Source organism: Gopherus flavomarginatus, chromosome 5 (genome assembly GCF_025201925.1).
Source record: "Gopherus flavomarginatus isolate rGopFla2 chromosome 5, rGopFla2.mat.asm, whole genome shotgun sequence".
Classification (NCBI taxonomy): domain Eukaryota; kingdom Metazoa; phylum Chordata; order Testudines; family Testudinidae; genus Gopherus; species Gopherus flavomarginatus.
In genome coordinates this window covers 12,852,040-12,877,649 of record NC_066621.1, presented here as the reverse complement: position 1 = coordinate 12,877,649, position 25,610 = coordinate 12,852,040, and the positions used below count along the sequence as shown (strand labels likewise).

Here is a 25,610-nt window from a genome sequence, read left to right as displayed (position 1 = left end):
GCTCTGCCGCACAAGATTACAGTTGAAAGGATTTATAAAAGTGTCAGCAGGAAGATGGAATAGTGTAAAAATACTAATGAAGATGAAGTTAAAGGCTCTGCAAAAGAAATAACTCTATAGACAAACTCCCTCGCAGACTCTTAGGGCATGTCCACACAGAATTGCAGTGGTTTAACTAATGGTGTGAACCCAGAAACCCGCTGGTCTTACAAAAGCAAATATATCCTTTTGGGACATTTGAATTTGAAAATGTAAATGAAGAAAGTGGCAGAGAGTGTATTCATCCGAACACTCTGAAAGCTCACAGGGTGCAACTCTGGGTGTGTACCAACTGCTAGATAGAATGAGAAGACAGCTCTCATGGTGGAGGCAGCATGATGAGTGGTAATTTATGTTCCCACGTCTGCCATCGTTGTGGTGTGCTCATCCTATAACCTCAGCTGCTAAATTACAGTAAGAGATAACTTAAGTATCTTGAGTCAATGGGCTGTTGTATCAAAGTTTGTGAAGGGCTTGGGTCCCTTGATAGATGATGCTATATGTGGATATTAATTCTGCTGGGCATTGCTGAACCTATAGAGTCATATGCTTTAAGGCCAGAAGCAACTATTGTGATTCTTCAGTCTTTCACTGACAGTACTACTGAAAACTGGCACATTTTAGCATCCTGGGAGTATGGCAGCCCAAGGATCGGTATTAGAACCAGAGGTAAAAAGGGGAGGTGCGTAAGTTTTAGTTGATTAGGAAATAGAGGTTCTTGTGCCACCGGTGAGTTTTGCTCAGTGTGTATGTTATTTGAGATTTAGTCTCCAGCTATGGATTTTTGTTGTAGTAGCGTCTTTGTCTGAAGGTTCTCTTTCCCTCAACTTTAATCCTAGTGTAACACCCAGAAGAATCTATATAAAGTGGATCTGCAGTTGTTTCTTTGTAACACTGTTGTTTTATCTGCCTGCGCCAGACGTGGTACATACCAGTTCAGTAGATATGTTTTTTTTCTCATGTATGTTTTCTTTCTTGCTAGATGGCTGTGGTGTCCCAATGAGGTTAAGCTTTGCTGAGCTGAAGAGCGAGTATAAAAATCAGTCTTCGTTTCCTGTTGGGAAGACTATAAACTATACTTGCCGGCCTGGATACAGCAGACAGCCGCAGATACCACCCACTATTACATGCTTTCAAAATCGAAAGTGGTCAGAAGCGCTCAAGTTCTGTAAAAGTGAATATCTTCATGGATTTTGTTTCCATTGTTCGATAAAGGTCTTAATAGCAATAACATTTTGCAGCATGGATACAATTAATGTGCCTTTAAATAGTTAATAGTAACTAGTCAAGTTCTCTAGCTGTGGCTATTCTGGGCCTTCTAAATGCCTTCTTTGTGGAGTGTGTTAAATAGGGACAGATCCCTCGGATAATTGTTGCATTGAAAGAGAGAAGCCTAATCTTTGCCTTGTTCTCTACCAGAGAAATCGTGTGGTCATCCAGGAGAGCCAGAGAACGGTAGAGTTATTATAACAGATATTCTCTTTGGGTCAACCGTCAACTTCACGTGTGAAGAAGGGTAAGTTTCATACTGCCTGAGCTGACTACTTGTGTTTAGCTTGCAGCTGTGGAACACAAATGGATATCCTCATATTCCCCCAACTCCTGAAAGCACTTTACTCTTCCATACTGCCTGAAGGTGCTGACTGAGCACAGATGACTCCTCTGAGTAGGATCCAAGTGACCGGGGCAAACCTTGGAATCTCTTGGATTTTACCCCTGCTTTGACAGGGGAACAGTTCTTCTTCTGAATAATTGGAAAAGGCAGTTTTCTGGTATGGAGTTCTGTGGAAGGGTTTTCACTGACTAACTGCCCACCTGCCAGACTGAGGAGGTGTCTCCAAGGGGAACCTGCTGGGGAAGGTGTCCGAGTGAGAGTGCTGGGGATAAGGTGGCAGAAGAGGCCGTCCCTTGCCCTCTCCATTTGAAGACTAGGACTGTGCTTTGGGGTCTGAGAAACAAAGGTCTGCAGCTGTAGTGCTGGCTTGTGGCCTTGTAGAGCGTGTCGTATGTGGGGGCGAAAGGGAAGAGCCTGTAACTGCAGAAAGTCCCATTGCACAGCCGCTGCCTGTAACAACAGCTGGCTGCTGAACTCCAGAGCCAGCTCAGCTGAGATTTGCTGTACAGTGTCTTTCTATTTGGACCTCTCTGCTGGGGTGGAGTGTTACTCTTGCATGGGTTACAACAGTCATGATTGACTTAGTTTATGAATCTCAAGCTATCCAGACCCCAGCTGGGTCTCCCTGGCCCACTGCCTCAAAAACTTATCTCATCCATCATGAGAAAAACAAAACCCCTCTCAATCAGGCATAATAATACCCCTCCTGCAGCAACTTGCCAGAAAGTGCTGCGAGAAAATGCTGTTACTAGTTTGCCTGTGGCTTGTGATTCCATAGTGGGGAATGATTATGCTGCTGTGATGAGGAGGACTTGAGGGCACAGGAAGGACATTTGGATCCCCTGGTTCAAAGAGTGCCAGTTCATTTGGTCTACATAGAATTCTGTTCCATGGTTTAATTCTACAGGGGGCTGGGGAGTTCTGAGTTGGCAAGGAGCCTTTTCTCCTATGATCATCACTCAGTAGTTGGTGTCTGCTGTTGCTCGGGAGAAGAGCTTCCCAAATAACTGAGCTTCACAGGAGAACTCCTAACCAAAGGACTAGGTAATAACTGATAACCCCCTCTGCCTAATTCCAGGCACCGGTTGATTGGACAGCCTTACAGACGATGTGAGATTTCTGGCATGCGTGTTGCATGGAGTGGTGAAGTTCCCCTTTGTGAGAGTAAGTAAATTATAAATGTCCGTCCAGGTGCTTACCTAAGTAGGTCACAGCTGTCTGTCCATGTTGTTACATGTGCCCATTTGCTTGCCTCACAAATGTTAATTAAGAGGGAGGAAAGAATTATGATCTCCACTTTAGAGAGGGAAAAATGAGGCAAAGAGAGATTAGTTATCCAGCGTGATATACTGATTTGGTCAGTGGCACAGCCAAAAATTTAAACCAGATCTCCAAGTCCCGAGCCAGTACATTAGCCACAAGAGCCTCTCAGGATTATAGGCATATGTGAGGGGGGATTGTACAGAGGACACTCTTTGAGGAGAGAACACTTGTAAAGTTGCTATGAAGGGACCTACACTGTGACCAGTGTATCTCCATCTCCTTGTCCCAGGATAGCCCTCCAAATTTCCCACAACAATCTGTAGTTTCAAGTAGGAGTAATATTGGCTAGTGCAACAAGTGACATGGAAAATGTTGAAAGCCTAAAAAAGGCTTGAGAGCTGCGTAGGGTGCAGAGATTTTTTTCTTTCTCTCTGGCCCTGTTTCACCTAAAGTGTTTCTTTTTCAGAGGTTAGATGCCCAGCCCCGCAGATCCAGAATGGAAGAAGAGTATCAGATGACAGACATGTCTATTCGTATAAAGACAATGTTACCTTTGTGTGTGATCCTGGCTACACCATGAAGGGTCACAGTCTGAGTGAGTGCCAAACTGATGACACGTGGGATCCACCTTTGCCGGTCTGTGAGCCAGGCAAGTGTCAAAACTCTGATTTGTTTGTATTATGCATCTAAAAACAGGTTTCCCTTCTGTCTGATCTATGAGCACCTCCAACACTAATCCAGTCTGGATCTGTCCTGCCTGATGCTCACCTCAAATCAAGAGACTTTACAGACTGGTTTGATGGGAGAAATGGATGGTCCCAATTGTTAGGAACACACCTAGAGAATAAGAAATGAACCAGGTTGGGGGCAGGGCTCTGAGAGCAGTGGGGATGCCAGATGAGTAATTTTGTCCCTTCTGTTTTATTGCAATCCTTGTGCTTCCCCACAATACATTTGGGGGTTATGATTCCTCAAACTGCACCAGCTGTGAGAAGTGACCCAAGTTGGCAAGAGCCATGGGTCTGCTGAGGGGAATTTCTGTAACTTAAAGGTGAAAGCAGAGCACTTTTATCTTCCTCTGCTCAGGATCCTCATGTCTGTCCCATCTTGAAATGGGAACTGGAAGTGATTTACAAGATGATATTCAATAATTTCTTGGTCCACCACAGCTTTTGCAGGTACTTCTGCTTCCGCAGCTGAATTTCACTATTTTTATCAATTATGAGCAGGCTTTCCAGTAACTACACTCACTTTTTACTCTTCCTTTGGAGGTGGATGATGACCCTCTAGTTCCTGCATTCTGAATAATCATGGAACCTTTTTTTGTTTTCCTCCCTGACAGTGGTCTTGCAGTCAAGTTCATTTTTATAATGGGGTGAGGACGAGATTGTTACAAATGAGTAAAAGATTCAGAAAAGCAATAGGCCATTTGCTCTTGCAATGTAACACACTAAATAGTGAGCATAAATTGTCCAGTGATTTTTTTGGTTGTCCAACTTGAGATGCTTAAAGGAGGCTGATATTTTTTTCTGGGTGGTGGGTGTCTGTAAATTACTGTTCTGATCCTGACTACTCCCTTTTTGGGGAGGCATAATTTCATTGTTCAGCATCTGGAGTTTGGAGCAACCCCCACCCTCAATGTGAAGGTGCGTTTCTGTTCTGTTTGCTGCTTCCCTTGTCCTCGCTCAGTGCGTGAGACACGCAAAAGAATTTAAATAGAACTTTGAGACAAGCCACCAATTCAGCAAATTCGACAGCTAGGGGCTCAACTTCCAGTGAGACACATGGGCCAAAGTCACTGCTGACAAGAGGAGCTCCTTTAACTTCAGTGGCTTTGCATCCACTTGTACCAGTGGTGAATGATTCTGGGAGTGCAGCTGGGTCATGTTCATGCTGAAAGAACTGATACAGGTGACAAGAGGACGTCATAGTGTAGAAATAGTTACGAAATTGAAGTACAGTAAAAGACTTATGAAAGGAAATGGCTCAGTCCATTCCATCCCACATGTGCGTTAGAGTCTAAAGGGTTTGTTATGCTTTCCCTTTCAGCCACGTGCTTAGGCCCAGAAGTGGAGAATGGCAGAACAAATGGGGTACAGCCTGCCTACAGTCCCAGAGACCTCGTTGTGTTCGAATGTGACCCTGGTTACACCTTGAGCGGCAGCCCCGAGACTCAGTGCCAAGATGATGGTAGATGGGATCCTCCTGTCCCTGTCTGTGAAAGAAGTAAGTGTGACTGAGGCTTTGATGATGGGTTATCTTTGATCCCATTGTGATTGTGATGGGTTCGATCACAGAAAATCTCTTGGGACCTGCCACCTGATGTGCCAAGACTACTTATGCCCCTGCTTTCCTGCCCTGTTAGCTTAGGATGTCAGTGCACTGCCTGGTTTGAGTCAGACTTGCTAGCCTGCTGCAAACCCAGAGCCAGGTCTGAACCATGTCCGCTAGCAGCTGTAGGCTTGACTGAAAGCAGCTTACAGAAGTGTTCTTATCTTTAACACTCAGATGCCCAACTCCCAGTGGGTTCTAAACCCAAATAAATCCGTTTTACCCTGTATAAAGCTTATGCAGGGTAAACTCATAAATTGTTCGCCCTCTATAACACTGATAGAGATGCACAGCTGTTCCCCCGCCCCAGGTATTAATACATACTCTGGGTTAGTTAATAAGTAAAAAGTAATTTTATTAAATACAGAAAGTAAGATTTAAGTGGTTCCAAGTAGTAACAGACAGAACAAAGTGAATTACTCAGTAAAATAAAATAAAACACTCAAGTCTATGCCTAAGAAAACTGAATACAGATAAGATCTCACCAGTTCCAGTAAGTTTCCTTTTACAAATTAGTCTTGTGATAGTCTGGGTCCAGCAATCACTCACACCCCCCTGTGGTGACTATCCTTTGTTCCAGTTTCTTTCAGAGGTGGAGAGGCTCTCCCTCTTTAGCTGGCTGAAGACAAAATGGAGGGGGTCTCCCATGGGCTTAAACAGACTTTCTCTTGTGGGTGAAGACCCCCTCCTCCCTCCTAGGCAAAGTCCAGCTCCAAGATGGAGTTCTGGAGTCACCTGGGCAAGTCACAAGTCTGTGCATGACTCACAGTGTTTACAGGCAGAAGCCATTGACCACATGATATCTTGAATGTCTACAGGAAGACTTCTTATGTGGATTGGAGCATTCCAAGATGCATTGTTCCTTAAGTGCTTCTTGACTGGGCACTTAACTTTGCAAATTCCTTTCTCCAGGAACTGACCAAGTGCTCTACTAAGGTTATTTAGAAATCATGCCAGTACGCGGCCAATATTCATAACTTTGAATACAAAAAGGATACATGCATACTAATAGGATTAATAGATTCAGTAGATCATAACCTTCACATAGATATGTTACATGGCATATGTAGCACAGAACATATTCTAGTATGTCATATATATTAATAAGCATATTTCCATAAAGCCTTATGGGGGTGCCATCACAGTGAAGAGTAGGATCTGGCAGGGCTGAGCTGGAGGCCAAAAGGACACTGGGATTAGTTTTGAGATCTGAAAGGGAAATGAAAATATCTGTGTAGCTATCCCAGTGTTTCCCATGCTCCTCTCCATAGTATCTCGGTTTTTCCACGGTCCAAAAAGATCCCTGAAGAACTGAGTACTGGCCAGATTTGCCAACTTAACTCTCCTCTCAAGATAAGGGACTGTAGAGAAGGCTCCAACCAAGCAACTAATAAATTATCCGAAAGTGGCAGCATTTCCATTGCAAACACAAAATATACAGTGGAAGTAGCTGTTGGAGCCATATTAAGATGGTTGGGAACATGTCTGTGGGTGTCAAGAAACATGACTGACTCATCACGCTATATAGGTATTTGGGGGGAATATGAATGAGGTGGAGGGATTGGAGGTATCTTATAGATAAACTAGGAAAGTACAATTTAGATGGGGCTACTATAAGGTGGGTGCATAACTGGCTGGATAACCGTACTCAGAGAGTAGTTATTAATGGCTCCCAATCCTGCTGGAAAGGTATAACAAGTGGGGTTCCGCAGGGGTCTGTTTTGGGACCGGCTCTGTTCAATATCTTCATCAACGATTTAGATGTTGGCATAGAAAGTACGCTTATTAAGTTTGTGGACGATACCAAACTGGGAGGGATTGCAACTGCTTTGGAGGACAGGGTCAAAATTCAAAACAATCTGGACAAATTGGAGAAATGGTCTGAGGTAAACCGGATGAAGTTCAATAAAGATAAATGCAAAGTGCTCCACTTAGGAAGGAACAATCAGTTTCACACATACAGAATGGGAGGAGACTGTCTAGGAAGGAGTATGGCAGAAAGAGATCTAGGGGTCATAGTGGACCACAAGCTCAATATGAGTCAACAGTGTGATACTGTTGCAAAAAAAGCAAATGTGATTCTGGGATGCATTAACAGGTGTGTTGTAAACAAGACACGAGAAGTCATTCTTCCGCTCTACTCTGCACTGGTTAGGCCTCAACTGGAGTATTGTGTCCAGTTCTGGGCACCGCATTTCAAGAAAGATGTGGAGAAACTGGAGAGGGTCCAGAGAAGAGCAACGAGAATGATTAAAGGTGTTGAGAACATGACCTATGAAGGAAGGCTGAAGGAATTGGGTTTGTTTAGTGTGGAAAAGAGAAGACTGAGAGGGGACATGATAGCAGTTTTCAGGTATCTAAAAGGGTGTCATCAGGAGGAGGGAGAAAACTTGTTCACCTTAGCCTCCAATGATAGAACAAGAAGCAATGGGCTTAAACTGCAGCAAGGGAGATTTAGGTTGGACATTAGGAAAAAGTTCCTAACTGTCAGGGTAGTTAAACACTGGAATAGATTGCCTAGGGAAGTTGTGGAATCTCCATCTCTGGAGATATTTAAGAGTAGCTTAGATAAATGTCTATTAGGGATGGTCTAGACAGTATTTGGTCCTGCCATGAGGGCAGGGGACTGGACTCGATGACCTCTCGAGGTCCCTTCCAGTCCTAGAGTCTATGAATCTATGAGGTAGGTAGCTTTACCCCTGGTGTGCATTAGCCTCACTGCTGTTGTGTTCGGCACAACTCAAAACAAGCATGTGGATCTTTTCCCTGCTATAAATTAGCCTGCATGAGCTCTGGTTCAGTTAAGACTCTCTTCCCTCCCTGCAGTGCTGCAGTGTCCCTCTCCTCCAGCCATCGCCAATGGGAAGCCCAGCGACCAGGACTTGGCAGTGTTCAGCAGCGGAATGTCTGTAAATTACAGCTGTGAGCCCGGTTATTCCCTTACTGGGCAGGCATCTATTTATTGTACGGCATCCGGAACGTGGAGCCCTCCCCTTCCTCGGTGTGAACGTGCGTTTATGTTCTGTTACCTAGAACTAAGAGGAAGAAGCTCCTACCACAGGATTTAACATGAAAGACAAGGTCACCTGTGCAACACAATTAATAGCAGGGAATTAAAGCTCCATTTAATTAGACACATGGTGAAATAAATGCTTTTGAAAATAAAGGCACTGTATCCACACTCCATTCCTACATGCGTGTGCACAGTTAAACACCCACAAGGAAAATATTTTAAAAAGTGTCTATCTGAAACCCTGGGCACACTTGTCATGAATTACAAAAACTAGAAACGAATATCCACACTCCCCTCACATCACAGAGAGAGATCTCTGCCTCCAGTCTCTTCCCTTGCTACATGCTGAGCGAACAGGAAAGATTTGCAGTGTGTGTCCTAAAGGCAAACAGGCCTGTACTGTTTAACACCAAGTGCAAGGAGTAGGCACCAAATTGAAGGTCCCTCACAGGGAGCTCTCCCACCAGCCCTGCTCTCTGTCACTGAGAGGGATCCATGTAGGGCCTCTGTTCACCACGAGAAGAACAGTACGGTACCCCTGGGATGTGGTATTAGGCAGGCTAGCACTAAAGCGTTTGCATGTTAGAGGTTAAAAGCAACACGATCAACTCTCCCCAGAAACTGGTAGGCAGCCAGTGCAGAGCACAGGTACCAAGTGCCCACTGAATAGCACTGCTTGCCAGACAGACTGACACCATCTGCACCTTTTCAATTTCAGAAGTTCTCTGCATTGCCCCAGAAATCCAGAATGGAAGAAAAGTAGCTGGACGTGGACCTGTCTATAGACCCAGGGATACTGTTAGGTTTGAATGTGATCCTGGCTACACCCTGATTGGCAGCCATCAGATTCAGTGCCGAGATGACAGAACCTGGGATCTTCCTGTTCCAGTCTGCATACAGGGTAAGTGTGAATCAGGGTTGACTGCAGGGTGACTGAGATGATCAACATCTGGTAGGGTTATACCTGGAGGCTAAAAAATAAACTTCCATTGAATCCTGGGATCACTTTTCAGCTGTGAATGGGGAAAATACAAATATCCACCTACCCCCTTATCTCTTGACTGTGCTTGTCACTGTGATAGTTGATCCCCTGCATCCTGCTCTGCCCTCCTGACGAAGATCTGGCAATGGTCTGTCTCACTGAGCGTCCTAAAGGTGTGAATGGAAACACAAATCAACAAAACTCATCCCCCTCTCAACAAATTCTATTTTGGATATTTAAAGGACTCAAGGGAAATTTGTAGGAATAGAAAAGTAGCAGATTGGGAAAATCTGAGTTTCAGGGTGAAGGGTGAATCTAGGTAGGTGATATTTAATCTTTTTTGTATGTGTTGCATCACTGGTGCAATGGAGGGGTTTGATATAACTCGTGCATCCTGGGCTTTCCCGCATTCTGCTCCTATTTTAAGCTCTGCTTGAACAGGATTCAGATTTTCACTGAAATATTCTTCTTCTCCTCTCCCCCATTAGTGTTGCCGTGTCCCCCACCTCCATTCATTGTCAAAGGGAAGCACAATGCCAAGCCATTGGCAGCTTTCCCCAGTGGAACATATGTGAACTACAGCTGTGAACCTGGCTACGCCCTCCGTGGAGAGGCTTCGATCTATTGTACCACATCTGGAACGTGGAGCCTCCCTTCTCCTCTATGTGAAGGTGAATGGATTTTCGGTTGGCTTCTTCCCTTTGGTTGTAGGTGTGTCAGTCACCCAACTGGATTTAAAATGAGAGAGAGAATGTTCAGACACACCAGCTAATGTAACAAAATTCACAGCTGGGAACAGATCCCGCAGGGAGACACACAGGGCTATAATCACTGCTTGCACAAGAAGCTCAGTTGACTTCAGTGGAACTTGTGCTCTGATGCCAGTGGAGAGCACGGCTCTCTGAGCACTGCCGGATGAGGTTGCTGTTGAAAGGATTTATAAAAGTGTCAGCAGGAAGACGGAATAGTGTAGAAATACTAACGAAAATGAAGTTAAAGGTATTTGGGGGGATGTAAATGCTATGTAAGGGAAGGTAGGTAGTAAACTTTACCGCAATGTGTGTTTGCCTCACTGCTGTAAGGCACAACTGAAAATGAATCTGTGGATCTCATATTCTATCTGCGATCTACTATTACCCCTGAATTCTTTTCAGCATTACTACCACTTAGCCAGTTACTCCACATTTTGTAGTTGTGTATTTGATGTTTCCTTTTGCAGTGAAGTACTTGGCAATTGTCTTTCTTGAATCTCATCTTGTTGATTTCAGACCAATTCTCAAGTTTGTCAAGGTCATTTTAAATTCTAATCCTGTCCTCCAAAATGCTTTCACCCCTCCCAAGTTGGTGTCATCTGCACATTTTATACGCATACTCTCCATTCTATTATCCCACTCATTAATGAAAATATTGATTAGTGCCAGACCCAGCACACTGAGCCCTGCAGGATGCCACTAGATACGCCCTCCCAGTTTGACAGCAAACCATTGATAACTACTCTTTGAGTATGGTCTTTCAACTAGTTTTGCACCCACCTTATAGTAAATTAATCTAGACCACGTTTCCATGATTTGTTATTGAAAATGTCATATAGCAGTGGTTCTCAACCAGGGGTCCCGGGCCCCTGAAGGGGCCTCAAACAGGTTTCAGGAAGTTCACCAAGCAGGACCAGTGTTAGACTCACTAGAGCCCAGGGCAGAAAGCTGAAGCCCTGCTGCTTGGGGCCCTGAGCCCCACCACTGGGAGCTGAAGTTAAAGCCTGAACAACTTAGCTTTGTTCAGGCGTCTTTGTGACATGGGGCCCTGGGCAGTGTCCTGCTTTCTACTTAACGCCAGCCCTGGCTTTTATATGCAGAAAACCAATTGTTGTGGCACAGGTGGACCACGGAGTTTTTATAGCATGTTTTGGGGGGGGCCTCAAAAAGAAAAAGATAGGACTATGTGAAAAGCCTTACTAAAATCAAGATATATCACGTTTACTTCTTCCCACCTATCTACTAGGCCAGTAACCCTGTTAAAGAAGGAAAGTAGGTTGGTTGGTATGATTTGTTCTTGGTAATTATATATTGTTTAATATTTCAGTATCTTTTCCAGATATCGAAGTTAGGCTGATTGGTATATAATTCCCAGGGTCCTTTTTGTTCCCCCTTTTAAAGACAGGTACTGTGTTTGCCCTTCTTCCAGACCTCTAGGACTTCGCCCATCCTTCATGACTTCTTGACTATAGTTACTAATATTTCTGAGAGTGCTTCTGCTAGTTCCTTCATTACTCTAGTATTAATTTCATCAAGTCCCGCTGACTTGAATGCATGAAACTTATCCAAATGTTCTTTCTCCTATTCTTCCCCTGTTTTGGCTTGTCTTCCTTCCTTCCTCCTTGTTAATATTCAGTATCTGGGTCACCATTAACCTTTCAATGAAGACTGAAGCAAAATACGCCTTAAATACCTGAACCTTCTTGATGTCATCAGTTAGTTCTCTTTCCCCAGTATCTAGATGACCTACAATTTCCGTTGTCTTTCTCCTTGCTCCTAATGTGTTTAAAGAACCTCTTCTTAGTCCCTTTTATGTCCCTTGCTGTGTGTAATCCATTTTGTTCCTTAGCCTTTCTGATTTAGTCCTGTCATGCTTGCGCTGTTCTACAAAACATTAAGGACAGAAATGACTTAATAGGTTTTTCCCTGCAAACCAGCTAAAAATAAAATGGCAGTTGCCTGCCTTGAGGAGCTTGACATCTTTCTTCTGCTTCAACACAGTACTGAGCTAGTGCATAAAAACTAAAGACTGAAACAGACTATGAATTGAAATCCTGGTAAAATTCCCACTGACTTCAGTGGGCCAGGATTTTGCCCTGTATGTCTACATTCCTCCAGCGACAAGGCAGCAAATTACACCTTGGTACAGTAATAGGATTACATGTTGGTTCTTGTCACTTTTATAAGTGAATATAACTACACCCAGAGCCGTCCCTTGGGTACGGCGAATCAGGGTGACTGGTCCTGGCACGGTACTTTATTGGGCCCCGCAGGCTGGTGCGATTGGCCCAGCACAGTTAGTCCCACCCCTCTAGGGATTGCCCTGACTACACCTTAAAAAAAAAACTGCAATTTCATCTTCTGCAACTTACATTCCTCCTCTTCTTGAAACATTGTTTTTGCTGCCCTTTATTTCAGAGATCAGATGTGCATTCCCAGAAGTTCAAGGTGGCAAGAAGGCAGTAGTGGGAACTACATATCGATTTGGAACTTATGTTACTCTGGAATGTGACAACGGTTATGTGTTGGAAGGCAGCAGTCTGATACAGTGCCAACATGACTTTACCTGGGATCCCCCTGTGCCAGTCTGTAGTCCCAGTATGTATAGAATAAATGGGAAAAATTCATGCTCGTGAGTTAAGTCTTTGCTGTGATGAGACTGTAGCAAGCTTAACAGTAGATGGTGAATATTTCATTTTTATTCCCTGTGTTAGGTTTCCATCTAGTGGTCAAATGAAAATAGAGGTTGAAATGAGATTTGCCCTTTCTAGAATCTGCAACACAAATCCCTGTCTTTTCTGAGGCCTGCTTTACACAGAGATTTCCAACACTAGACACGTCTTATTTAAAACCTGATTTAGTTAAACCGGTGCAAGTTTGTGTGCAGACAAGGTAAAATGTTTCTTTGGCTGCATAGACAGTATCTATCTAGGATAGAAAAGAGATTGTATGTTAGGTTTTCAAATGTTTATTTGAACAAACTTACACTGGTACCCAAAATGAACTCAGTGCATATATGTCTCCTGAATATATCTGCATCAGTTGTTTCATGACATGTACAATGAAAAGACTAATACCTGGTCTCCCCACATAGTTGCAAGGGCTTAACTAAAGGTGCTATTTTTTTTGAAAGCAGATTTAATCATACTTGTTTAACTTTGTGTGTGGGCACTCAAAGCAATTCCTACTTGGCTTATATCAGTTGAGCCTGCACCTCTAAATTATGAATGCAAGCTAAACTAATATAAGAATTTTCAAACAGATAAGTGTGCCCACGCAGAGGCTTGCACCCGGTTAACTAAATTGATATAAAGTCTTATTTAACTTAAACCACTGTGAATTTTGTGTGTAGACGGGACCTAAATATGGAAAGGTAAAAAGCAAATTCTCTCAACTTGAGGCCTGTCTAAAATATAATATGATGTCCTAATATGGTTTTGAGTGTTTTGACTATGTAGAGACCACCAATCAGTGTTACAGCCATGGCTTTTGTCTTGCTGTGCTGATTGGCTCTTTAAGGGAGCTTTTCACAATAGTTATGTTATTCTGTGTAAAACTCACTGTGTTTAGGTTGCAGTTTTCAAAATATGCCTTATTCTCTACTTCACGTTTTCTCCCTATCAGTAAAAGGCAGTTCTCTAAGCAACAGCTTTGTCCTGTCAGCTTAATTCAGTGGGTGTGTGACGTGCTCCCAAGGCCCTCACAGTTGATATGTGGTTAATTTAGCAGGTGAACTGAAAGAGCTTCTTTCTTGCTCAGCCACTCAATACAGTGCTGAGCTTTCTCCTGTGCTGGAAGAGGCAATTGGGTTACAGTGGTTTACCTCCCTTTAAAAGTTGCAAGGGCCTTTCTATATAGCTGGCAATATGGGGAGGACTTTTCATAAATGTTGCTTTCTAGTTCTCACCAATAAAATCTGTAACATGCCTGAAATACAGAAAATGTTTGGATAAATATTTTTGAAGAAATCATATGGCTGTGATTCCTCTTTCATATTATAGTAGTTCAATTTTTTTTCTCCCTTCTCCCTCCCATTCTAGGTTCCTATAACTTCATCTCAGTAGTGCTTGGTAAGTAGTTTACTACAAAGACTTGGGGTTAGAGTCACAGATGTGGTAGATAGAAATAGCTCCACTGACTTCAGTGGATGTACCCTAGTTGAACATCTGGTCCATTGTTTCTGAACCTTCTTTATGGAGTCAGTTTCCCAGCTTTCAAATCTTTGCTCCTCCACAAGACTACATGTGAACCAGGAAAAGTACAGTACCTCCATAATCAGACTCTTTTAAAAAACCTCACTTCCTGGTGGAGTTCCCTAAAGCTTGAGATTACATTGTCTTGAACGCAGCAACTATTTTATGTCCAAAAACCATATGCACCAAAGCCACTTGGCCTAAGATTTTTGTCAGCTTTGTTAGCATTCTTCAATTTTACTCTAGGGCTTCCTCTAGAGCACCTGGCTCAGGTCTGGTCTACGCTAAAATACTAGTTCAGTTTCACTGTCAGCAAGGGGTGTGAAAAATCCACACCTGAATGGAGTTGGTAAGCCGACCTACATCCCTGCATAGATAGTGCAAGATCAATGGAAGAATTCTGCTATTGACCTGGCCACCACCTTTTGGGGAGGTAAATTACTTACGCAAATGGGATAGGTAGCGTCTACACTAATGTGCTACAGCAGCACAGTAGTTTGGGTTTTTCATATACTGGAACATAGTTGATCTCATTTCAAGCAGTCTAAAGAGCTCTAGGTTTTAGACCAGGGGTAGGCAACCTATGGCACGTGTGCCGAAGGCGACATGTGAGCTGATTTTCAGTGGTACTCACACTGCCCGGGTCCTGACCACTTGTCCGGGGAGCTCTGCATTTTAATTTAATTTTAAATTAATCTTCTTAAACATTTTAAAAACCTTATTTACTTTTATATACAACAATAGTTTAGTTATATATTATAGATTTATAGAAAGAGACCTTCTAAAAACATTAAAATGTATTACTGGCACACGAAACCTTAAATTAGAGTGAATAAATGAAGACTCGGCACACCACTTCTGAAAGGTTGCCGACCCCTGTTTTAGACAATGGGATGTGAATGGTGACCCATTTGTGCATGGTGTAAATCTTTTGTTTGTGCCACTATGAATCCACATATTATATTTAAACACTAATAGATAGTCTTATTCACAGTGAACTTGTTGAATGCAGTAATGTTATGTTTTTGCCTAAATATCTAAACCTGAGAAGGGTACAATATGAAATGTTAATTTTGTAAACACAGACAATAACTCAGGAGTCAGAAACCCTTATAGATTCATAGATTCTAGGACTGGAAGGGACCTCAAGAGGTCATCGAGTCCAGTCCCCTGCCCTCATGGCAGGACCAAATATTATCTAGACCATCCCAGATAGACATTTATCTAACCTACTCTTAAATACCTCCGGAGATGGAGATTCCACAACCTCCCTAGGCAGTTTGTTCCAGTGTTAAACCACCCTGACAGTTAGGAACTTTTTCCTAATGTCCAACCTAAACCTCCCTTGCTGCAGTTTAAGCCCATTGCTTCTTGTTCTATCCTTAGAGGCTAATGTGAACAGGTTTTCTCCCTCCTCCTTATGACACCCTTTTAGATACCTGAAAACTGCTATCATGTCCCCTGTCAATCTTCTCTTTTCCAAACTAAACAAACCCAGTTCTTTCAGCCTTCCTTCATAGGTCATGTTCTCAAACCTTTAATCATTCTTCTTGCTCTTCTCTGGACCATCTCCAAATCTTTCTTGAAATGCGGGACCCAGAACTGGACACAATCCTCCAGTTGAGGCCTAACCAGCACAGAGTAGACTTCTCGTGCCTTGCTCACAACACACCTGTTAATGCATCCCAGAATCTTGTTTGTTTTTTTTGCAACAGCATCACACTGTTGTCTCATATTTAGCTTGTGGTCCACTATAACTCCTAGATCCCTTTTTGCCGTATTCCTTCCTAGATAGTCTCTTCCCATTCTGTATGTGTGAAATTGAGGTACAGATAGAGGAATGTCGTCACCTGTTAACTTTGTTTGGGATTTTGTGAGTTAATTAAAAATCTGCAAAGGCCAATAATAGTATTTCTGTGTTTCATAAGCCCATTTGTCAGACTAATTCAGTTCTCTCCTTGTTGTCTCAGCGATCGCAGGTGGTGTGCTGCTGCTTCTCCTGGTTACCAGAATTATGTGGAAGATTATGTCTAAGCAGAATGCAGGGTGAGGGATTTTTCTAAATTTCCATTCATTTCAATATGTGTATGAACTGTTCTTTGGTTCCACTGTTTAATGCTGGCCAAACATTTCATTAAAAGAATCATGATCTCCATATACAACAATGGGACAAAAGAAATAGGTAATCACTAGCGTAATTTTGTGAGTCTGCGGGTGGTGATAGTTTAGTGTTTTTCACATACCAATCTTTATATGTAACATTTTAAAACTTCTCTCCCTCCTAGTCTCTTTGCTCTGGAAGAAGCATTATTATAATGTATTTTTACAAAAATAAACCCAAAACATTATTTTCTGTCACCAGGATATTGGCATGATACAAAGAAATATGGCTCATGATGAATTTTTCCCCTTTACATCCAAAAGGATTTTTTTGGGTGCGGGGTGGGGGGCACATCTCTGTAATATACTAACATTTGAAAAGAGAAAAAGGATGCAAAGGGTTTTTTTTTTCCATTTTCCCCTGCTGCTTTTTTACCTTTTGAAATATCAGCAATGTAACATGGTTCTCTCAGGTTTTGTTGGAAGACTTTCTGGGACTAGGAATGGAAGTAGTTTTGAGAATGTGTATTGTGAGCCCTCAAACTTTAATTGCAGGGGCAGAAGGTGTTTAAAAATTACATAAAAAAACCCAAAAACCCTTTCTCTCCCTTCTCCAAACTGTCAGACAATAGACTTAAATAGTGTAAATGAAGTGTCTGAAACAGTCTGGTCCAAAATCCTTTCCACTCTCTCACTTGCTTTATGTTCAGTTTCTTGTGATGTCCTGCGGTAGCCTTATTATTTCTCTAGTTGCCAATAACTGAATTTCTAGTAATAAAACCATTGAGGCTGTTCGGCCGTGTAACAAAACAGCATTAAAGTGGAACAAGCCCTATTTTTTCCTATTTTGCATATCACCTTTCAATGAAGATTTCCCTCCCTACCCCTACCAGCCCTCTTATATCAGAAGGCTTTAATATCAGAACCCTCCTCATCTTTTGTCTTGGTAAATTAATTAATCTTGGTGTCCTCTGATGTTATCAGTGAGACCTCAAATATCTTCAGATCAACTTTCCAAACTTCAACAGCCATAAAAATCTGGAATTAATTTTGAGGCTAAATATAAATTTACTTTGTCTCTCCTTTTAAAAGAAACTAAATTAGAGTTTTCCTTTGAAAATGTAATTTATTTTTCCTCTCCTCTGTTCAGCTATTACTATACACATGAAAACAAGTACCAGATACCTTTGGCCCACGTAACTGAACAAAAAATTTCATTTGCACCATAGCAGGTATGGGCTTATTTTAAATCACCTTCTTCAATATAAAAATGTCAAAATTGTGGTGAATGATGTCAGCTCTAACTTACTCTAATGCAGTGATACTCAGACTGAGGCTTGAGAGTTGTAAAGGGCTCTTTACTGTGTCTTCTGTAGTTCTTTGCAGCATATATTAAAAGTTATCAACCAGTCTGGATGCTTTTAGTATGTTAGCCAGTTAGCAACTTGCACTGAGTTATTAACTTACTTGCTGTGAGAATAATATCAATTTTATACTACTGTGGCTCCTTCGGGTAATGATGATTGTTAATTTGGCTCCTGAACCGTAGAGATTACTGCTCTAATGCAAAGAATGTTGAATGGAAAATGACTACTTTTCTCCCAATCTTCTTGCTCCTCTGGTGATTGAATAAAAATAGTGGCTGTTGTAATGACAAACACTTCTGGTTTGCCTGAGCTTTTGTTTGTAGCAAATGAGATCACATTTGCAATGTCATACCTCTTTTTTGGAAGCTAGAACAGAATCAGTTCTGAAGCATTACTTGCATATAATTATGTTTCCATCTAGTACAAAGGAAGATGGAAATCATGGGTCAAATGTTACCTAGCTTTGAAACCATGTTTTGTTTGTAAAGTTGTAGGGGAATTTATTCTCTATACAACTTATTCTAACCACACTAGAAGAAGGCTCAAACAGTTCTTTGGGTCTGTCTGTTTAAATGTGTGTTGTGATGGCTGCTCTGCTTACAGTTTAATCTGCATTTAGTCCTGTAGCTGTCACTGTCCATAATGCAAACTGACTTTTGCTGGTGTTGCTTCTCTTTAGAATGCTGACACTTAATATAATGGCTCCAACAGCTATCTGCTTTTATACTTCATTCATACCTACCACCTCATGGTTGTGCATTAAACAGCATGAAATACAGTCTGACATGAACAAATTTACAATGTGCTATTTATTTTGACTTGTTGTAAATTGGATTTTTTTAAAAAGTAGGCTGATCTGAGAATCTTTCCCCGGGAAATGTAAGATTTTCAAAAAGATTACTTTTTGTCCAAGTGAAAATAATAAAATTGCAATAAAATGTTTCTAAACATTGGTAGGAGCATAGAAGAACCTAGTTTTATTTTAACATTGGTGTATCCTTTTCTGCAGGCAGGAAACTGCTTCTCATCATGGTCGAGTATTTTGCCTGGAGAACACGGAAGCATTTCCTTCACCGTCTTTGTGGGTAATTTACCTTGTTGCAACGAAGTTCCCTAGGGGAAAATGCAAAGTCATAACATATTGTGACGTTATTACTGCAGCTGCTTCCATTAGATGCTTATAGCAGTTTCGTTCATTAAGATCAACTTTACACAGCACCAGACTGTAGCTTTTAGGCCTCCTTCATACCCTCCTGCTCTTTGTCCATGTAAATGTCTTGCATGCAGACTTCTGAAATGAACAAGAGACGCTGCAGCATCAAGGATGCTTACTCCTCAGATTATGCTCTGGCCTTCTTTCCCTTTCATGGAAATTCGTGTTTCTGAGCAGTTGACTAAGCAATCTGTCACCTGGAGGAGGAGAAGACACAAGGGCCGCTGAGCCTGCCTTGATCAGAAACTGCAAGCACAAGACCCTGAACTTCCTCCTGAGTATGCTTCATTGACTGCCACAGCGGTTGTCTTGAAAAGTTTGGGAAGCTTGTGTGTGTGAGAAAGGAACCTTTAATTTTGAGGGGTTCATGGATTTTATAAGAGTGCTTCCTGACTGCCAACCCTGTATCTTTTTAGTTTTACTTGCTCTTCAAAGACACAGCACTTAATGTCCTTCACCTTTATAGTAGAGATACAATCAACTTTTACAACCCGTTGTAATTTTTAACCCCTCTGAAAATAAGACTAGGATGAAATTTTGTCTTCAATATTTAATTTTTTCTTCTTGGATCACTTACTTTAAAATGACTTAATAGGCATGAAACTACAGATTAAATGTTTTAATACTGATTTTAAATCAAAAGCTTTCTTTAAAATGTTTGGAATTTATAATACTGCTGTAAGAGGGAAAATATTTGTTTAGAAAGGAGATTTGTGAATTTACAGCAACACATTTTTAAAAACAATTTTGATAATCTTGTGATTCAAGATACTGATGATGCCTCCATCTTTGGAGACCTTGCCATATTTTTGAGCAGAGGTTCCTACACTGAATTTCTAATCTGAACTACAGTTAAAAGAACCTGCACACAAAGAAGCAAATGCCTCCTTTAAACCAGGTAAAGGGACTGATCTTGCAGTAAAATAATCCCTCAATTATACATTGATTGAAGGCATTTGTGAATGCCAGTTGCAGTACAAAGATATGACTCATTTTGTCCTTGATCCAGGGATTAAGAACGGGCAGATTCACAAACCACATGTCAACTCCAGGCCTCTTGTGCTACCAGGAGACTTGTAACAATGATAGTGGGGTTGTGTGATAGTGGTAAGTAGCCTAATAGCTTTTCTACATGGGAAAATTGACTGTGTTGTGGAAAATTGACCACATGGTTGGTTTTGTATCAGACAGCCTGAGGCACCTTTATTGCTATAACAAGACTACTAGATTACAAGTATGCATACAGGCAGAGACAGTGTAATCCCACGCAAGAGGTAGGCTGCTCTGCCCTTTACAATTTTCACCAAGCTTATAAAGGTTAAAACCGCAAAACGTCACATATAAGCATGCCCATGTTATGGTTAATATTGTTAACACTGCAGATTAAGATTAATATTTTACCGTAACTGGCATAAAATATTGCAAATCAGCAAGCTATTTCAACATGTTTCATGTGTTCTGGCAGTGATTGCGCTGGTCATTCTGTGACCCCTCCTTACAGTTACCTAAATAAGCAATATTTGCCATACTATACTTGCCTAAAGCTGAGCTGGCCCCCAAGAGACCTCCTGTCCTCCTCCTAGTTCCTCTTTTGTCAGTGTGTCGTACGCCATTTCTTCATATCTAGTTTCTTCACAACCCAGTTTCTGTATGCCCCAGTGCTCAGTATGCTGATAAACAATTTTAGCAGAAGTTTGTAATTCTTGCTTTTATTTAGCTTAGTTTTGTGCTAAAGGCTTTGGGCCTGAAAGGTCGAGGGGGTATAGGTTATTCTTATTCTGAAACTCTGAATTAACAAGGGAGGGGGGGCTATTTTCCCTATCAACTGATATAACTAAAGCAGAGTAGCTGTTCTGGAACACTTGTACTCCAGTATAATTCCCTCATGTGGACACACTATTCTGGAATAAAAGTGACTTTATTCTAGAATAATTGTTCACTTTCAAAGTAATTATTTTGAAATAAGAGGATTCTTCCACAATGAGTGTCCATAAGGGAATTATACCAAAAGTTGGCATAGCTGTAGCAGAATAATCAGTTTCCTCACACAGGCAATCCCTAAGTGACATATTTTTAAAGATTCAAAAACGAAACCCAGAAGCTGCCAGATGAAACCAGAAACAGTAGATTTAAGTCTAAGTGCTGGTCCCAGTGGAGTTACTAGCAAAACTCCCATTGATTTCACTGGGCTCAAGCTTTGGCCTTCAATATGCAACCTTTTATTTCTATGCTTAATGCAGGGTCTCCAAAGAATGTGCATTGTTTTATATAAGCAACAATTAAGAACTCTAAAGTGCATCATACATTTTACAAGCATCTGGATATACTTCAGACCTTACTGTTCCTGTGGTGTTTACACAGTGCTCTAGGTTTTTGTGAGGCTTTTGGCAAGTGAAATAGGTCTCTACACTGAAAAGCTCACAGACTAAGACATGCTGCATAGAGATGTCATCAGGCAATGGGTGAGAGTCTCTAGACAAAAGAGCCTTTTACTCTTTAAGTCTTCGGCTATTAAATATGGAGCCCATAGTCAATAAGGCAAAGATTTTCTTCAACATCTTGAAAGAGTATTAAGCTCAAGTATGGGTCAGCATTGGTGAAAAGTATCATTGTAAATGCAGTGTAGTTTGAAAAGATCCAACAAATGTGCAGTGACTTACATTTAGGTTAAATTGTGGAGAAAATGGATGAAGTGACAGGCTTGTTCTGGACAGACAGACAGACAAGTACATTAGTCTGTTCACCTTTCCCCCCCTCCCACTTTTTTTTTTAAATCTGGCTTCACACCTTCCAGCTGTTCACTGGTATGGTAAGTCAGCTAAGCATCTCTCAAGCATTCTACTATGTACTTCAATATGAATTAGTTTTTAAGAACGAACTATAAAGCCTCATTACTTGTTTCCTGAATGAGGGTGACACTCCATCTTTCAGCCCATTTTCAATAACTAATACAGTTAAGACTATAAAAACTGCTTAGAACAAGCCAGAGAGACTTTTAGTTTTACTTATCAGAATGCTTGTCAACTATAACAGTAGTTTCAGTATAGTAGCTCTACTGCAACCAAACTCACAAATTAAGTGTTGTGGTTAGAGTTGGGACAAGAGAAGGGGTGGTTAAGGGTAGGGAAAGGAAGAGAAACAGATGAAAAAGTCTCTCACTGGGCTTATGTTCAGTGCTTAGAGCAGTGATACTCAAGACATCAGTGGTTGAGGAGGCAAATTAGCAATTACCATTATCCAAAAGAGCCCTCGTAATGTGAATTCATGGTTTCATTTACTAGAGCGCTATTTATTCATATTAAAACGGTATGACACAAAACAATTTACTTTTTAAATAGTTTCACCACAAGATGACTGACCACTTATAAAAATGTTATCAATTATTAACACAGTGAGCAGCCTGATTGATTATGCTGCAAAGAGCTGCACTTGACACAGTAAGAGCCAGTTGTAACTCAAAAGCCTGAAGCAGAGGATCACTGGCCTACAGCCATGGGACTCTGCTCTCCAGCGCGGTCTAGATGCTCATACAAATCTAGTGTAACATTTAGTAGCAAGCTTTTAAGCGGCATCACTTATTGGAGCAAATGTTGCTCTCTCTGCTTTTGGACTGGGACTAAACAACGGTTTTCCTTGGATGACCTGGCTCTAGCCATCACCCGAGCACTGAGAGGGGCCTTGTCTCACCCACAGCCAATGATTAAACCCCCTACAAGCGCTGTGACGATAAAGGGGCGGGGGGAGAATTAACTCCCCCTTTATTCTAACGCTGATGTGCCTGTGCCATTGAGCAGCAACACAAAGTAGATGAGAGATGCGCCTGCGAGCAGCGCTTTCCTAGCACGCAGCACGGCAGAGAAACAAAGCTCGGGTATGAAACTGCAGCGGTTGCCAGCACCAAAAAGCAGCTCTCGGGCCCGAACCCATCGGGAGCGTTTTTGCTTCTCCCTCGCCGCAGCCGGAGGCTGAACGCTGCGCTCCCCGCTTGGTCGCCGCAGAGCGGAGCTGGGGGCACAGCGTGGCCTTTGCTGGCCGCGCTTCGCCGCAGGCTCCCCCGGAGCAAGCGGCCGTACCCTGTCTCGCGCTAAAGCTGCACGCGCAGCCGCGACGTCCCCTGTTCCTTTAGCTGCGGCTGTAGCGGCAAAGCGCGAGCGCGTGCCCCCTGCCCCCTACGTCCTAGTGCGCGCGCCCAGCGCCCTACACAAGCGTCATCCAATCGGCAGCGGCGACGGTTGGGTCCCGCACATGCGCAGTGTGAGGCGGGGTGTGGTCCTCGAATGTGGTGGTGCTCGCCGCCATGGAGCTGCTTCGGCCGAGCTGGGCTCCGCGTCTCTCGGCGCTGCTGGTGCTCGCGCTGCTTCCCCGGGGAGCGCTGGGTGAGTGTCGGGGGCGAAGGGTGCTTCTCCCCTCCCCCGCTTTCCGGGCCCTCAGCCCCGCCCCCCGGGCTTCCCTTTCCCTGCGCTGGGCTGGCCGGGGAGAGGAGCAGGGACAGAGGGGGGAGCAGGGGCTGGGGGGGCTCCAGCTGTTCCCAGGTGCAGGAGGGGAGCGAATCCGGCGGGGGGAGCCGGGGGCTGTTCCCGGTGGATTGGGGTCCGTTACCCTGTCTGCCGTTGACAGATCACGTGATTCTACAGGCCTCTGCCAGCCAGGCTTACAGAGGGGGCTTAGTATCAGAGGGGTAGCCCTGTTAGTCTGGAGCTGTAAATGGCAACAAAGAGCCCTGGGGCACCTTATAGACTTACAGAAGAATTGGAGCATGAGGTTTCGTGGGTAAATACCCACTTCCTCAGGTGAATGTAGTGGAAGTTTCCAGAGGCAGGTATAAATGTGCAGGCAAGAAATCAATCTAGAGCAGGCCTGCACAACTCGTAAAGGGCCATATTACTCCAAAGAAAACAGCTGAGGGCTGAACCCCGGCTCCCCCAACCCTCCCCCGCCCCAGCACCACCGGCCACGTGGAAACAAACCCTCCTTCCCCAGCGCTGCCCCACTGAAACAGTGGTATTGAACCTTGGTAATATGTTATAGTGGGCTCCTAAAGTAGTCTAAATTAAGGTAAAAGAAACATGTATTTTTGCTAGAAGTAGAATAAGATCTTCCCCCAACTTTGTAATCAGTTGTGCTGTTGAATGAATGAGATGTGAATGAGGAAGGCATGGAAGGCAGGTACCTCCAGGCATCTGCAACCCTTGGAGAGAGGATGGGAGCCAGACCAGATCAGCAGAACAGGTCCGCCACTGACTCTTCGCTCATCTCCTCAGCCCCCAACGCCCCCGACCCCGGCTCGTCTACTCATCCCCTGCCACTGCCCACCCACTTGCCTCCTCAGCCCTCCAAACCCCACCACCCGGCTCACCTATTCAGCCCTCACCACTGCTCGCCCGCTCGCCTCCTCAGCCACCCGCCCACCTGGCTCACCTCTTCATCCCCTGCCAGTGCCTGCCTGCCTCTTCAGCCCCCCTCCTTCACCTGCCGCACAGTGAGCCCACCTACTCACCCCCAGCGGGCCACATAATGAGCCCATGCGTGCCCCATGTTGTGCAGGCCTGGTCTAGAGATAATGAGGTTAGTCTTGTATTAGGCAAGGTCGTCCCCAGGGTGACTGTTGATGCTGGAAATGGTGCAATTCCTCTGCATCTCTTCACGTTTAAACGTTATTGGGCATCCCTTCTAAAAAAAATCATAAAATCACCAAAACGGCTGTAACGCATAGAAACATTTTTGACCAAGTTTGCAGGCAATATATATGTTATGCATTTTTCTGTACTGTTTTGACTCTGGTTAAAACAAAAATTTGTAGTCACAAGACAATATGAGCTTAAATGAAATATTAATTGGGCCCAAGCAAGAAGGAGAAGCTTTCTCTAGTCTATTGGGTAGCCTCTTCACATGACACAGGGGTTCAGTTTTTTCTGCCTGCTGAGGAGGAAGAGAAGGGGTTTAGCTTGGCATCTCTCACTGTAGGCTCTTCTTTTAATTAGCTAAGACTTGGGGGTACAAAAATGCAGATCACTCTTTTGCCCCCCCATGGGTCAGGCTGTGGGAGACCCCTGTTCAAACCCCTCCTTTATGAAGGGATTTGAACAGGGGTGTCCCACCTCCCAAGGACCTCTTTTCCTCCTCCACCTCCATCCACACCACCCCCTGACCCTGCACCCAAGGGAACCTGAGAGATGGGGGATCATTGTTTAGACCTCCTCTGTTTCCAGAAAGACAAGGGCCTCCTGAGAAAGGAGGGGATTTAAACGGGCCTCTTACCCCTCACGTGGGAGATGATCCATCCTTGTGCAATCCTCTTCTTAACAGGCCGAGGGAGGATTTGAACTGGGTTCTCCCACTTTCTATGTAAGTAGCCGACCCACTGGGCTATAGGGAGATTCTAATTTTTTTTTTGTTGGTCCAATTACTATTTAATTGAAGTGGAACAGCTTCAAGAGGCAAGAGTGAAGAAGCTCCCTATTAAACCCCTTGTCCTCATCTGGTAGAGGACAGACTTGAACTAGCAACTCTGAGTTTCCCAGGGGAGTAGCCTAACGGCTGAAGTGTAGAGGGCTTCTTGTCTTTAGTTTGGCCCAATTACTATTTAATTTACGTGGAGCAGCTGCAAGAGGAAAGACCTAAGGAGTTCCCAGTTCAGTCCCCTTCTCAGGAGGGGGAAGGAACTGAACCAGCAACTCTAAGTGTCCCATGGGAGTAGCCTAACCACTGTCTCATAGAATTTTCTTCTTTTATTTTTGTCCCA

General features: G+C 43.2%; 1 protein-coding gene across 1 annotated transcript in view; it reads left to right on the top strand.

Moving 5' to 3' along the window:
- The window catches only part of CR1 (complement C3b/C4b receptor 1 (Knops blood group)), a 197,731-nt gene that overhangs the window by 133,624 nt on the left and 38,497 nt on the right, over positions 1-25,610 (top strand). The window contains exons 41-55 of the mRNA XM_050953674.1: positions 1,022-1,213; positions 1,459-1,555; positions 2,733-2,818; positions 3,384-3,566; positions 4,967-5,143; positions 8,075-8,257; positions 8,980-9,162; positions 9,732-9,914; positions 12,414-12,593; positions 14,036-14,065; positions 16,159-16,234; positions 17,439-17,516; positions 18,077-18,107; positions 18,665-18,740; positions 23,128-23,244. Of these exons, the coding sequence (XP_050809631.1) occupies positions 1,022-1,213; positions 1,459-1,555; positions 2,733-2,818; positions 3,384-3,566; positions 4,967-5,143; positions 8,075-8,257; positions 8,980-9,162; positions 9,732-9,914; positions 12,414-12,593; positions 14,036-14,065; positions 16,159-16,234; positions 17,439-17,516; positions 18,077-18,107; positions 18,665-18,740; positions 23,128-23,244 (1,872 nt within the window). The remainder of the gene's footprint in view (positions 1-1,021; positions 1,214-1,458; positions 1,556-2,732; positions 2,819-3,383; positions 3,567-4,966; positions 5,144-8,074; positions 8,258-8,979; positions 9,163-9,731; positions 9,915-12,413; positions 12,594-14,035; positions 14,066-16,158; positions 16,235-17,438; positions 17,517-18,076; positions 18,108-18,664; positions 18,741-23,127; positions 23,245-25,610) is intronic.